The 13,897-nt window shown below is 38.2% G+C and overlaps 1 protein-coding gene across 2 annotated transcripts in view; it reads left to right on the forward strand.

Moving 5' to 3' along the window:
- Positions 1-1,068: 1,068 nt before the first annotated feature.
- Positions 1,069-13,897, forward strand: part of CEP162 (centrosomal protein 162) — a 65,464-nt gene continuing 52,635 nt past the window's right edge. The window contains exons 1-8 of one of the 2 annotated variants that reach the window (XM_023740365.1): positions 1,069-1,145; positions 1,299-1,435; positions 2,253-2,368; positions 8,348-8,462; positions 9,739-9,885; positions 10,216-10,399; positions 12,962-13,029; positions 13,546-13,664. In XM_023740365.1, the coding sequence (XP_023596133.1) occupies positions 2,312-2,368; positions 8,348-8,462; positions 9,739-9,885; positions 10,216-10,399; positions 12,962-13,029; positions 13,546-13,664 (690 nt within the window). In that variant the 5' untranslated portion in view covers positions 1,069-1,145; positions 1,299-1,435; positions 2,253-2,311. Of the gene's footprint in view, positions 1,146-1,298; positions 1,436-1,461; positions 1,570-2,252; positions 2,369-8,347; positions 8,463-9,738; positions 9,886-10,215; positions 10,400-12,961; positions 13,030-13,545; positions 13,665-13,897 lie in introns of those variants that run through there. The other variant, XM_004386067.2, reaches the window with a different exon arrangement.

Raw genomic sequence — 13,897 nt, forward strand, 5'->3', positions numbered from 1 at the left:
GTTCAAACAAATCTGTCTTGGAAGAAGTACAGCCATAATGCTCATTAGATGCAAGGGTGGCAAGACTTTGTTTCACATACTTTGTTATCTGGGGGACCAGTCCCTGGAGGACATCATGTTTGTTAGAGTAGAGGGTGAGCGAAAAAGAGATGGACTGACACAGTGGCTGCAACAATGGGTTCAAGCATAACAACAATTTTGAGGATGGCCCAGGACCGGGCAGTGTTTCATTGGGTTGTACATAGGGTGGCTATGAGTGGGAAACGTCTGGACGGCACCTAACAACAACAACATATATATACACACATAGTACATACATACATACACATGTATTTAATGTTTAGAAACGAGTAGCAATATCCTTATGAGTGTTGGTGTGTGTGTATTTTCAACTTCTCATCCACTAGATGGTGGAACAGTCTCTATTCCGACAACAGAGCTGCTTTTCACAGGTTTGCATTTCTGTCACAATGCGTCACACAGAGTTTTGCACGTACAGGAAATGCAATAAATTAAATTCCTTCAAGATTTCCATTTGAAAAGCAGATAGCACCAATGATAACGATGGATAAAGTTGGGAAAAGCAGATGCCAGGTGCGAAAAATATCCCTGGTGGCACAGTGGGGCTGTTGGAACCCACCAGTGGCACTGAGAAAGAAAAGACCTTCTCCTGTAAAGATAACAGCCTAGAAAACCCCATGGGGCAGTTTTACTTCGTCCTATAGGTTCGCTGTGAGTCCTAACCTTCTGGGCAGCAGGCAAAAACGACAACGGGGGACTAAACTACATTTCCCAGAAAGCCACCGGCTAGGCCTACAACACCCATCATACCTCTGTCCGGGCTCGTCAGTAGCCTGTTTGCTGCCATCCACTGTTCCAAGAAGTGCAGAGAAAGTCAGAGAGAACGTACTGGTGCAGCAGCGACAGTTCCTATCTACCAGGTTGCCCTGCTGAGCCGTGGTTGTTATAATTGTTGCTCACAGAGTGACTGACCTATTGGCAAGTTAACAGCTGCCGCTTTGCCCACGCGCCACGTGACCAACTCGGGTCATGTGACTTCGGAGCCCAGTGGCTGAAGTCTGTTACCCTGGCAACTACTGGGCCCCTCTAGACTTTCCTGAAAAGCGTCGAATTCAGAGGCCAGGGTAAGTGAGGCATAGACACTTGCTTCCCGCTGGGATCACCGTCCCCTCGATCTTGCTTCGTTCCCAGTCCTCTGGGCTTTAGTTTCCTGGGTCATTCCCCTCCTCCTCCCGAGCTACACTGCAAATGACTCTTTGTCTTCCCGCCACTTTCAGAACCCGCGCTTCCTGGAGCCGGAACCGTGCCGGGCTGAGGACCGTTTCGGTGGGATCCGCCTCTGACCAACCTTTGGCGGCTGAGACCTTACCGCACGCACCTTGAACTGATCGGAAATACTAGTGAGGGGAAGGAGGTATTCTGCACGTTGGGCAAGATATTGTCTGGATCCTCACATCCTCCAACTCTGCAAAAGAAAGCTCGAGTTTGAGCTCCCTCAAGGAGTTAGAATCCAGAAGCTGGAGCAGATTTGAAGTTGGGTTCATTAAGGTGGGAGGGGAGCTTTGCATTGCAAGTGTTAGGGTTTTACTTTAGATGTTCAGTTGGATATTTTTCGTTGCCTTTCCCTCCCTCCAAAAGAAACAATTCGTGCTGATTTGTATGCTCCATTAACTTTATTTTACGTAGATTCTGAGTCTTCTTAATAAAGTCCATGTCTATATTTGGAAACATCCCCTTATTTGGAAAGAATCTCTTTTGCAAAAACTATTACTATAGATTGTAAAATAGCTGAATAGTAAGGTAGCACAAAATTGGTTCTGTGCTTTGCAAGTAAGAAATGGTCCTTTGGATTTCTATTTTTATGATTTTTGAAAGATTCCTTGTGAGGACCTGGTTTGTTTGAGGGAAATTAAGTAACCACCCCCTTAAGCCTCATCCTCCCCACCCCCTATACACACACGAATACATAGAGATTTAGGAGGTACTGTAGAGCCCACACTTTAACAACTGGATGTTAACAGATGAAAATATAATTCTGGACTCTGAGTACAAGGCAATGTGAAAGCTGCTTTTCTAAATAAATTTGTTTAATGAATTACAAATCTCTAATTCAGCTTACTGGCCAATAATTGTAGATATTTGCTAAGTCATAAGGGAAATATCTAAAGTCTAGTTGTTTTCATGATGTGATATAGATTGCCTCAAAATAGTTTATATCTTTTGTCATCTAGAGTTTCCAATTTTCTAAATACTTAGGAATGTTTACTTTGAGAAGTGGAAATTATTGATTATGGCTCACTATTCCAAAGAAGAGCTAGATGAAGAGTTCGAACAGTTTATGAAAGAGGTAAGTTTATATTTTTAAAAACTGTATTGTAAATGTGTCTTATGAGAGACTTGTCCTTCAGTTATCTCTTTCACCTCTAAGATAAAATCAATTCATCACCAAGCTCTGTTGACTCCACCTTTGAAATACAGCCAGTCATCCCTCCAGTTCTCTCCCTTTCCACTACCACCATCCTAATTCAGGCCACCATCATCTCACCTGGGCTGCTGCAATAGTTCCCAACTGATGTCTCAGCATTCCTTTTACCACACTGCAGCCAGAATGATCTCTAACATAAATCAGACCCTGTCACTCCCCAGCATAAAACACTCTTGACATGCCATACATGTGGAATACAATTCAAACTCCTTACCCTGGCTTACCCTGGATGATTTCGCTCATGTCTACTTCTTAGATTGTATACTGCTCTTCCCCCTTGTCATGGTTTGAATTATGTCCCCCCAAAAAAGTGTGTGTCAGTTTGGCTGGGCCATGATTCCCAAAATTGTGTGGTTGGCCTCCATTTTGTGATTGTAATTTTATGTTAAAGACGATTACGGTGGGACTGTAATACCATCCTTACCCAGGTCACATCCCTGATCCAATGTAAAGGGAGTTTCCCTAGGGTGTGGCCTGCACCACCTTTTTCATTACAAGAGATAAAAGGAAAGGGAAGCAAGCAGAGAATTGGGGACCTCATACCACCAAGAAGGCAGTGCCAGGAGCAGAGCGTGTCCTTTGGACCTGGGGTCCCTGCGCAGAGAAGCTCCTAGTCTGGGAGAACATTGATGAGAAGGCCGACAGAGAGAGAAAGACTTTCCCTGGAGCTGACACCCTGAATTTGGATTTTTAGCCTACTTTACTCTGAAGAAATAAATTTCTCTTTGTTAAAGCCATCCACTTGTGGTATTTCTGTTAGAGCAGCACTAGATGACTAAGACACCCCTCATCCACTTTACTTAAGCTAGAGTGGCCTTTTGTCTCCCCTAGACATGCCAAGCTCATTCCCCATGAGGGGCTTTGCATTAGCTGTTCTTTCTGCCAACAGTGCTATTCCATTATTCTTCACCTGGCTAGTGAAGTTCTCATCTTAAATGTCACCACCTCAGAGAGGTTTTTCCTGGTAACCAGTAAAAAGTAACCACCAAGCCACTTTTTGGTATACTGTATATTTATTTCTTTGAATAACTTAACACTGTCCATTATTTTTCTCGTGTGGGTCTATTTTCTGCCTGTCATTACTAGAATATATGGTCTATGGGGCGATGATTGCATGTTCATCACTATTATCTGCAGTATCTAATAAATGTCTAATAAATATTTGCTGAATGAAAAGTGAGAGGGTTATACCACATCCTGTGTATTTACATAAATGGAGGAACGTTGCACAGTACTAAGGAGAGACACATTTTAAGCTATTACACTGATGTTCCTGCTCATGATGGGAGTTTGGTATAGTGGAAAGAACTTCAATTTTATTATCTGTTTAACAGGAAAAATAACACATGCTTTGTAGGATTGTTGTAAGGATTAAACAAAGCATCTACCAAATGCTAGGATGTCCTAGGTGCTTAGGCTGTGAGTCTCACTTTCCATTTGAATAACTGATTTTTAAAATGTGAAATGTGGGCATGTTTTGAAAATTAAATTTATAAAATATATCTTCATTGTAAAAGTTAAATAGCTCTACAGGCCTTTTAGAAAGATTTTGTTCCTTCTACACTTCATTTACTATCCCTCCAAAACACAAACATACACACACACACAGATGCTTTCACATTCATACTCTTAAAAGTTCTTATATTAGAGATTTGAGTAAAACACTGTTTCATTTTTAACAATGAAAAACTGTGATTTTATGCTAACTTCTTTAGTCGCTTTGATAATAATTGTTCGAACAAATTATATGATAATGTGTGGGTATACATATATATATATACTATTATTAATATAAGTAAGTCCCTTTGGAGGGATGGTCACTGTGGACTTGTCCACAGTAATGTTCAGGTATGAAGAAAATTGACAGCTGTACTACTGTATACAATTTTGTATTGGCTAACCTGTCTGCATGGTTGATTATAGGTGAAACATAGGCTCTCGGGGCTAGTGGATGTGAGTTTGGAACTTAAAATTGAGTCCAGATTGTAAAGCCAAGGAGGAACCAAAACATATTTTTAAGGAGAGTGGTATAACCAGATTTTTTTATATAGCTTTATTGAGGTATATTCATATATCATAGAATTTACCCATTTAAATTATTTAATTCTATGGTTTGCAGTATATTAACAGAGTTATGCAACCATCACCACAATCAATTTTAGAACATTTTCATCACACCAAAAAGAAACCCTATACCCGTTAGCAATTGCCCTTCATTTTCTCCCATACAACCTCCCCAGCCCTGTTGTTGTTAAGTACTGTCAAGTCGGTTCCGACTCATAACAACCCTATGTACAAAAGAACAGACACTACCCAGTCCTGCACCATCCCCACAATCGTTGTCATGCTTGAGTCCGTTGTTGCAGCCACTGTGTCAGTGCATCTCCTTGAGGGTGTTCCTCTTTTTCGCTGACCCTCTACTTTACCAAGCATGGTATCTTCTCCAGGGACTGATAACATGTCCAAAGTATGTGAGACATAATCTCACCATCCTTGCTTCTAAGGAGCATTCTGGTTGGCAACCATTGTTCTACTTTATGTTTTTAAAGATTTGCCCATTCTGAACATTTCATAGAAATGGAATCATACACTATGTGGTCTTTTGTGACGGATTCTTTCACTTAGCATAATGTTTTCAGGATTCATCTATGTTGTATAGTATGTATCAGTTCTTCATTCCTTTTATGGCAGAATAATATCCCATTGTATGAATATACCACATTTTGTTTATCTGTCCATCAGTTGATGGACATTTGGGTTCTTTCCACTTTTTAACTATCGTGAATAATGCTGCTATGAGTGTTTGTTTATAAGTTTTTGCGTGTACATATATTTTCATTTCTTTTGTGTGTATACCTAGGAGTGGAATTTCTGCATCACAGTGGGTTTGGTTTTTTGGTTTTTTTATGGTAACTCTGTTTGACCTTTTGAGAACTGCCAGACTGTTTTCCAAAGCAGCTGCTCCATTTTACATTCTTACCAATACAGCATTAGAGTTTCAATTTCTCCACATCCTCACCAACGCCATTATTATCTGTGAACCAGCTTTTAAAATTTTATTTTGTTTTTAATGATGCTAACTGGGAAAGTCATGTGAAAGACTGTCTAAAGTGAGAGCACTTATTGTGTATTAAACAGTAGGGTAGGTACTGTCCATTTCGTTTTCTTATCTTTGCTAGCACCCTGCAAGGTCAATGGTACTATGCATATTTTACAGATGAATAAACTGAAGCCTAGAGGGGTAACTTCTCCTGAGCAACAGAACTAGCATTTGTTGAAGTTGAAATTTGAACCCAGATCAGTCTGGCGCCAAAAACCTCTGTTCCTTCTTCCACACTCTGATGTGTCCATGGAGACTAGGAAGAATAGACTCAGTCTAAGGCAGATTATCAGGATATGGTAAACAGTGGGATTTGGGGAGAAGAGAGAAACGAAACGTTTCAAGATATACTGTGAAAGGTGATACCATTCGCTAAGTTCAGAAATTCAGCTTCCGAAAAGACATTGAGTTCTTTTTGAACATTTTAAAATTGACATCCTTATAGATTATTAGGTGGAGTTACCTGGTTGGCAATTGGAAATGTGTATGTGTGTGGTCATCTGGGAAGTTAAAAAGATCACCCAGGTAACAGTGTCCTAGTTGGGGGACTACATAGTAAAGTGGAAAGTGGACAGGTTTTAGAGTCAGACCTGAGTTTGAATCCCAGCACTAATAGTTACTAACACCGGAAACCTGGACAAATTGCTTAACCTCTCTGACTTTTCCCATGAATGAATCCCTCAGGATTGTTGGACGGATTGAGCAATATAACCTGAGTACAGACCCTGACATAGGACAAGTACCTAGTAAATGTTACTTGTTTCCTCAGAAAAATTGTGTAGAATGATGATGCTAAAGGACCAAGAGCATAGTCTTAGGGACGCCTCAGGGCCCTGGTGTCGCAGTGGTTAAGAGCTCGGCTACTAACCAAAAGGTCAGTAGTTCAAATCCACCAGCTGCTCCTTGGAAACTCAATGGGGCAGTTCTACCCTGTCCTGTAGGGTCGCTGTGAGTCGGAATCGACTCGATAGCAACAGATGTGGTGGTTTTTCTTTTTTTGGTTTTAGGGACACCTCATTAAATGGACAAAAGAGTCAACAGCTATTAAAATAGATGGGTGTGAGGAAGTGATGGTGCTAAAGTCACAGGTAGAAAGTTTTAAGAAGCAAGAGTTAGTCACCACTATCAAATTCCATGATGTCAGGGAGGGGAGGCTAACTGACAGTGGTCCTTTATTTGTGACATTTAAAGCCTCGGTAGGTGGAAGGAGCCCTGGTGGTGGCAGTGGTTAAGTGCTCCACTGCTAACGGAAAGGTTGGTGGTTTGAACCCACCAGCTGCTCCACAGGAGAAAGATGTGGCGATCTGTTTCCATGAAGATTTACAGCCTTGGAAACCCTATAGGGCAGTTCTGCTCTGTCCTATAGGGTCGTTATGAGTCGGAATCGACTTGACAGCAATGGGTTGCTCTGTGGAGGAGAGCTGTTTGGGATGGGAACCAAAATCTAAGGGGCTGAGCAGTGAACTCAGAAAGTTGGTATATAAAGGAAAAGTGATAGATTAAAAAGCAGATAAAATAAGGAACTTTTCCTTCTTTGTTTTTTTTAATAGTAGAGTAGGCTTCAGTGTTCATTTTTTCATTCCACAATTGCCCCAGGTGCTGTGCTAGGCACCGGGGGATGCAGTGATGAGCAGGTTTGTGAAGATACAGAAATGAAATGGGGTAACCAAGGAAGTAAGAATCTAGAGAGGTGAGAAGTGACCCTTCTGAAGATTCTACCTAGAGTGGAGGAAAGAATTATCCCTTCTGAGAGAGGAATGAAAGAAATGCCCTAACAGGTAAATTTAGTGGTGGAATAAGGGGAAGGAAGTTGGTGTTTAACTGAAGGTCTTTGTGAAGAGGGAGGTCAGATTACTGGCTGACAGTGAGGGGCATAGATTGACAGTAAGGTAGGAAACTTAAGAATTGTAGTAAAATTTGGACCTGAAGAGTAGAAAACCCATTGCCGTTGAGTCGAGTCGATTCCAACTCATAGTGACCCTATAGGACAAAGTAGAATTGCCGCAGAGAGTTTCCCAGACTGTAAATCTTTATGGAAGCAGACTTCCACATCTTTCTTCCTCAGAGTAGCTGGTGGGTTCGAACCACTGACCTTTCAATTAGCAGCCGAGCACTTAACCACTGCACCACCAGGGCCCTGACAAAGGATTGGTTTAAGGAATGCTGAAGCTGTATGTAAGTATGCATTAAGTCTGCTGTACACACACACACACACACACACACAAGAACTTTTGAGTTTCTTAAAGTTTTATTGAATTTGTAAATTTGTGACAAAGTGATGATTCCATTGGTAAACACTGTCATCCTCTCTATCTCCTGAAACTCAACTCCTCCTGGTCTTGGAATTCCATATTCTTCTAGAGTGGTCCTAGGTAATTTTGATCAACTGTCGTTTATCCTCAGACCCTAGAAAATGTCTGGAAGTTAGGATTGTTGCCTTCTATATTTCCTTTCCTCAATTTTTCTGGCTTGATCGAATTTTACTTCTTTTGTTATTGTTGTTTTCCCTGGGTAGTTATTTAATTCTAGTTAGATACGAAGTAGGTGTTCAGAGGTATATGTTTGATTTTTAAGTTGTATTTGTCACATATATTTAGAAATGCTAATTTAATACATTATAGAATATGAGAATATTGTTTATGTATGTGGTAAACTGAATTCAGTATTAACAGAAACATATGAATCTGGGATTCTCTAATTTTAAATGTATTTTAGAATTCATCAACTTGTATCTGATTCAGCTTTCAGATGATTCTTTTGAAAATTCAAACAAAACACCTAGACAGACTAAAAAAGAAGAAAAGAAGAAAGATACAGTGCCATGGTGGATAACTGAAGATGATTTTGAAGATGGTGGTAAATATTGCGGCTTTTTTAGTTTCAAATTATTTGACCACAAGGGGTCAGTCACGACCTTTAATTCTGAATTTTGTTACTGCACTTTAAAAATACAAAGAAAAAAATACTCATAGTGTGGATTTTTGAGATTTGAATTGATTTTCATATTACTTTACTTTATTATATTTATTATGTAATTGAGATCCTGTTTCTGCACAGTTAGGTTATTTTACATTGAGATAATTTATATTTACTCAAATTAAGGTGATGAATAATATACTTGTATATTACCATCTAAATATGACTTAATAGAATATTCTAGCAAGGTATTAATGTCATCACATAGGGCAGATTTTATCAAATCAATACATGCCCATTGCCTACCTATTGGAATTATTAATTCATGGCCAGTCACGTTTCGTCTATATCCCCTTCCATCTCCCTCTTCCGTACCACTGGATTGTACTGAAGCAAATCTCCAACAGCATTCCACTTCAGTATTGCAAAGTATATCTCTTAAGATAAGGGCTCTCTTCTTAAAATAGAACCATAATACTATTATCCAAGAAAGATTGATAATAATTCCTTAAGATCATCTAATATCTAGCCAGCTGTGAAACATTTTTAACATGTGTCTTATATATTAGCCTTAGAGAAAATTGCACCTTCCAAAATGCTGTGATTGTGGTGGCCTCCCCTCCCCGCACAGTACCCACACATCCTGGTGTGAGGACCACACTTCCAGTCAGCCAGTGTTCCCAGTGGTTTGGAACCAATGTCTATGAAAGACCATTTAATTTTTCCTTTCTATTTTCTTGAAATGGTATTGGCACTAGTAAAAGATCTTTTATATCCTCCTTTATTATCCTAAATTGTACCTACTTTCTTCGTGCTTTGCTCTGCTGGTTCATACTATCCACAATGTATTTCCAGTAGTGTTAAGAGTCAGGCAACAAAAATGCTCTAAGTAAAGTAAAAACAAGGGGAATAAGGCAGAAGATAGTCTTTAAAGTGGTATAGTATACTGTTAAGTACCTGTGCTTCAAACTAATAAAAAAAGCCTTGTTCATTATGCTAATTTTTTAAATATTTTATTTAATAAGATACACTGTACTCAAATGGAATTAAAATTTTTCTTTTGTAGATTTTAGATATGGTTGATTTTTATTTACTAGAGCAGATTTATTTTGTAGGTACTCTATATAATATTACCATAACAGTATTACTGTGTTAGCAGAGTAGTTAAAACAGTTTTTTTGAACATAAATATCCAACTATTAAATCCCATTCCTAGGACTGCTTGGAACAAATGTAAGCTATTTGAAAACAAGGAAGACTTCTCAGCCTATTATGGAAACAGAAGAGGAGTCTGCTGAAAAGATACAATTTCTTAAGAGCAGCGGAACTTCAATCTTAAGTATTGACAGCTTAGAAACAAATGGTAAGAAATGTGAGTGATATTGGTTGATAGGTTATTAATCACTATGGTTATATTCAAGATTTTTTAAAATTCACTCATAACTATCTGAAGCCTCCTTTGCTAAAGCACGGAGACAGATTTAACATCTTTCTCAGAGGTTTAAAATTAGACCTTTAGAGAGGCCTTATAACCTTACTGATTATGAATATAAGTCTATTTTTGGTAGTGAGAGGATATTATCCATTTCTAAAAGATGTTTTATTTACTATGTAATGTCAATATATGTATCACAAAAATGAATTTTATCAAAATTCCACATGGTAATAAAATATATTTGTGCTTTCCACTTAGAGCTAGTAGTTTCTGAGTTTAATCATAGTATTCTCGGATTGGGATTGGACACATTAGAAGAACAAGAAGAGAAAAACCAATTTTTTGCCAGACTTGAGAAAGGTTTAACATCTTCCATTGACTATTCAAGATTAAATAAAGAATTGGATTCTAATGACTCCACTCATTTTAAAGCTTTACTTAGGTATGTAAATAAAATATAAACTAATTATTAAACTTAAATGATTTTTGTGTTTTTCTATATTTTTTGAAGGCTGGTATATGCACGGACTTAAATGGGTAAACATTATAAAAGGAAAAATTAAATCTTATTTTTAACTCTGCTAAAAGAATTATTTTTAATTCTCTATTATTATCAGGGTTTTTCTTATGTGTGAATGAGTGTCTTAGCTAGTGCTGCTATAACAGAAATACCACAAGTGGATGGCTTTAACAGAGAGAAATTTATTCTTTCACAGTCTAGTAAGCTAGAAGTCCAAATTCAGGCCGCCAGCTCCAGGGGAAGGCTTTCTCTCTCTGTTGGCTCTGGGGGAAGGTCCTTGGCATCAGTCTTCTCGGTCAAGGAGCTTCCCAGCACAGGGACCCTGGGTCCAAAGGATATGCTATTCTTCCAGTTCTTGCTGCTTGGTGGTATGAGGTCCCCCGTCTCTCAGCTCGCTTCTCTCTTTTATATCTCAAACGAGATTCACTTAAAACACAATCTAATCTTGTAGATTGAATCCTGACTCATTAACTAACTGCCTCTAATCCTGTCTTATTAATGTCTTAGAGGTAGGATTTACAACATACAGGAAAATCACATTGGATGACAAAATGGTGGACAATCACACAACACTAGGAATCATGTCCTAGCCAAATTGACACATATTTTTGGGGGACACAATTCAATCCATGACAGTGGGGTAGATTGATTTGTATTTGATAATTCAGTCTGCCTTCAGATATCTGGAATTTCATGCCTGAGATACTATTGAGACTAATAGCACATTGTCAGTAAGGCCTTAATAAGAAAGGGATTTATTTATTAAGTAATTTTCCACAGATTAAGTAAAGAGAGCCCAGATAGCTGTTATAAATGCAGAAAAAGTGAACAGGAAGGGAAAGGGGAACCAGGGAGCGAAAACATGTTTGGTCTGGGTGTTACCTTTGAGAATGATTATCAGGAAACCTCATTTTTTTCTGGAAACTACCAGTTGACTGAACTGGTCCTCTCTAAGTACAGTAGACCTTTGACATTTCTCAAGACTTTTGTGAAATGGAACCTGAGACCTTTAATTTCCTCATTTTCAGTTACCCACTTAATTTTTTTTATTGTAAATGGAAATCAAAATACAATTTTATTTAGGATTTTAAGAACGCAAAAGTATAATTAAGTTAAAGATCAGGAGAATCATAACCTCTGGTTATTAGAATGCCTAGTCTCCTCAAGGAGCCCTGGTGGCGCAGTGGTTAAGAGCTCGACTGCTAACCAAAACGTTGGCAGTTCGGATCCACCAGCTGCTCCTCAGAAACTCTATGGGGCAGTTCTACTCTGTCCTGTAGGATTGCTATGAGTCGGAATCGACTCGACAGCAATGGGTTTGGTTTTGATTTTTTAATCTCCTGAAGATGATTAGTTTCTCACAGACAGTGGATAAAGCAGTCCCATGACTGTTGTGAACCTAGCAGGATCTAAGATTTTTACCCTACTTATAAGCTAACAAGTTAGCCTGCCAGTTTTACAGATGCTAACAATAGATGCAAGATTTCTTGGTCAAAGACAAAGGACTTTATTTCTGACAACAAAAGTAGTACCAGAGTATCATGTTCATTTGGGTTGGCACCCCATGCCTCCCAGGTCCCACAAGGGTGACACAAAGGGCCCCTGGTGGATGTCTGTACATGCAGTGGGTTATGTTACAGGAGAGGAACACTGAGCATGGGCAATGTACTGCTTTTATATAAGTGGAAGCAAGCCTGCTCTTTGGGCAAAAACATTACCTCATTCTTTAAGGTTGCTCACTAAATTCACAATCTTGAGAAATGGCCCAGGAAAGGGCAGTCAGGGCCTTGCGTTCTCGGCATACTGAGCAAGAACGTGCAAGGATACTCAGGGCCCGTAGTGGATCCGCTCTCCCAACAGTGACAACACAGACTAAGCATGCACAGGTTTATTGGCCACAATTTTTATTGCCCCTTTGAACTGCTGTCTTTTCTGCCAATTCCTTGGTTTGAGAGAAAGTAGTATAAGAACTAATATATCCAGTATAATTAAAACTTACTCAAGCTCCATTGTCCCCTTGTTGAGATTCTTAGTTTAAGACGCCTATACAGCTTCCATTTCAGAATTAAATTGTTGAATAGCGTGTAAATACTGAGCCTGGTATTGTTTCTGGCCTCCATGTGGACTTTACTGGTTCTCAGAGCTTATGGTCTCTTCCTAATCTTTTGTATTGAAATATCTGGATCATGAGGTGACGTGTACATGTAAATGTATTTATTTATGTATAAAATTGTATATATTTTTGTATAAAATTAAGAAATCTGGCATTTTTTCTTTGCATTACCTTGACAGCTACGATTAGTCTTAAGCTTCGAAGAGCCTTTATTTTTGAAATGTTTTTCCTACAATACCCAAATATTTAACTTTTGATAGAACAAGAGTATTTGAGATGAAAGATACGATTATAGAGATTTTCAAAAAATATATTCAGAGGATTACATGAGAATATATTAATATGTAGTGCTCAATTAAATGTTTTTCTAGTAATCAAGCCAATATAGAGTTAACTGAAGATGAACGTGAGAATGAATCTATCCAGGAAGAACTAGCAGGTAATTTCATTGGTTTTAAAATTTTTAATATTTATAGAAATATATAGTTTCTAATTTAGGTAATAAAGACATTAGTAAGAGAAAAATAATTAAAAGGAAAATAATATAGTCTTTAAAATAGCTTTGAACAAATAGAGTGGGATTACCTAAATTATAATCCGAGCTACTAAGAAATTATTAAAGGTGTGCTACTGAATTGACTCAATGGCAACGGGTTTGGTTTTTTTTTCCAACGGTCGCATTTTTTTGGGACTGGGAAGTGGGAATATTTAAAATGTAAAAGTCTCAGAATTATTTACAAGTATAAAACATCAAAAAAGCTTAAGATAATCTTGTGAATTGAATTCTCATTAAATTTTTCCCAAAAAATTATGTTCTTTAAAGGTATCATTATGTTAATATTTCTTGAAATTATTTTTATGCAGACTTTTCTTCTTTGGAAATCAACAGTCCTTTTCTGGAATTTGACTTTTTTGACAGTGTGATCCTTGTATTTTTTAAACCTATTTTCATCAGAAAATTACAGTGATGATTTTGAAGATGAGGAGGATACAAATGCACCCTTGACTACTAAAGATGAAGAGACTCATTCCAAAGAAAATCCCCAGTCAGAAAAAATAAGTGTACCCAAACAGGTATATATCAATGAAATATTTTACAGCTTCATCACCTTGGCTAATTGTCAAAATATGCACAGTTTGAAATATGGAGCTCTTCATGGTCTTACACAGTGTTGCAAAGCTATGCATCTTTTAATACCCGGTTAAACATTTTCTTAACTCTGAATGTCAATTTCATATAAAGCTTCATGAAAACTCATGAAGGTTGATGATTTTATAAGGAATTTTTTGGCAAGTAATTTTCTTAA

Source organism: Trichechus manatus, unplaced genomic scaffold, assembly GCF_000243295.1.
Source record: "Trichechus manatus latirostris isolate Lorelei unplaced genomic scaffold, TriManLat1.0 scaffold00154, whole genome shotgun sequence".
NCBI lineage: Eukaryota > Metazoa > Chordata > Mammalia > Sirenia > Trichechidae > Trichechus > Trichechus manatus.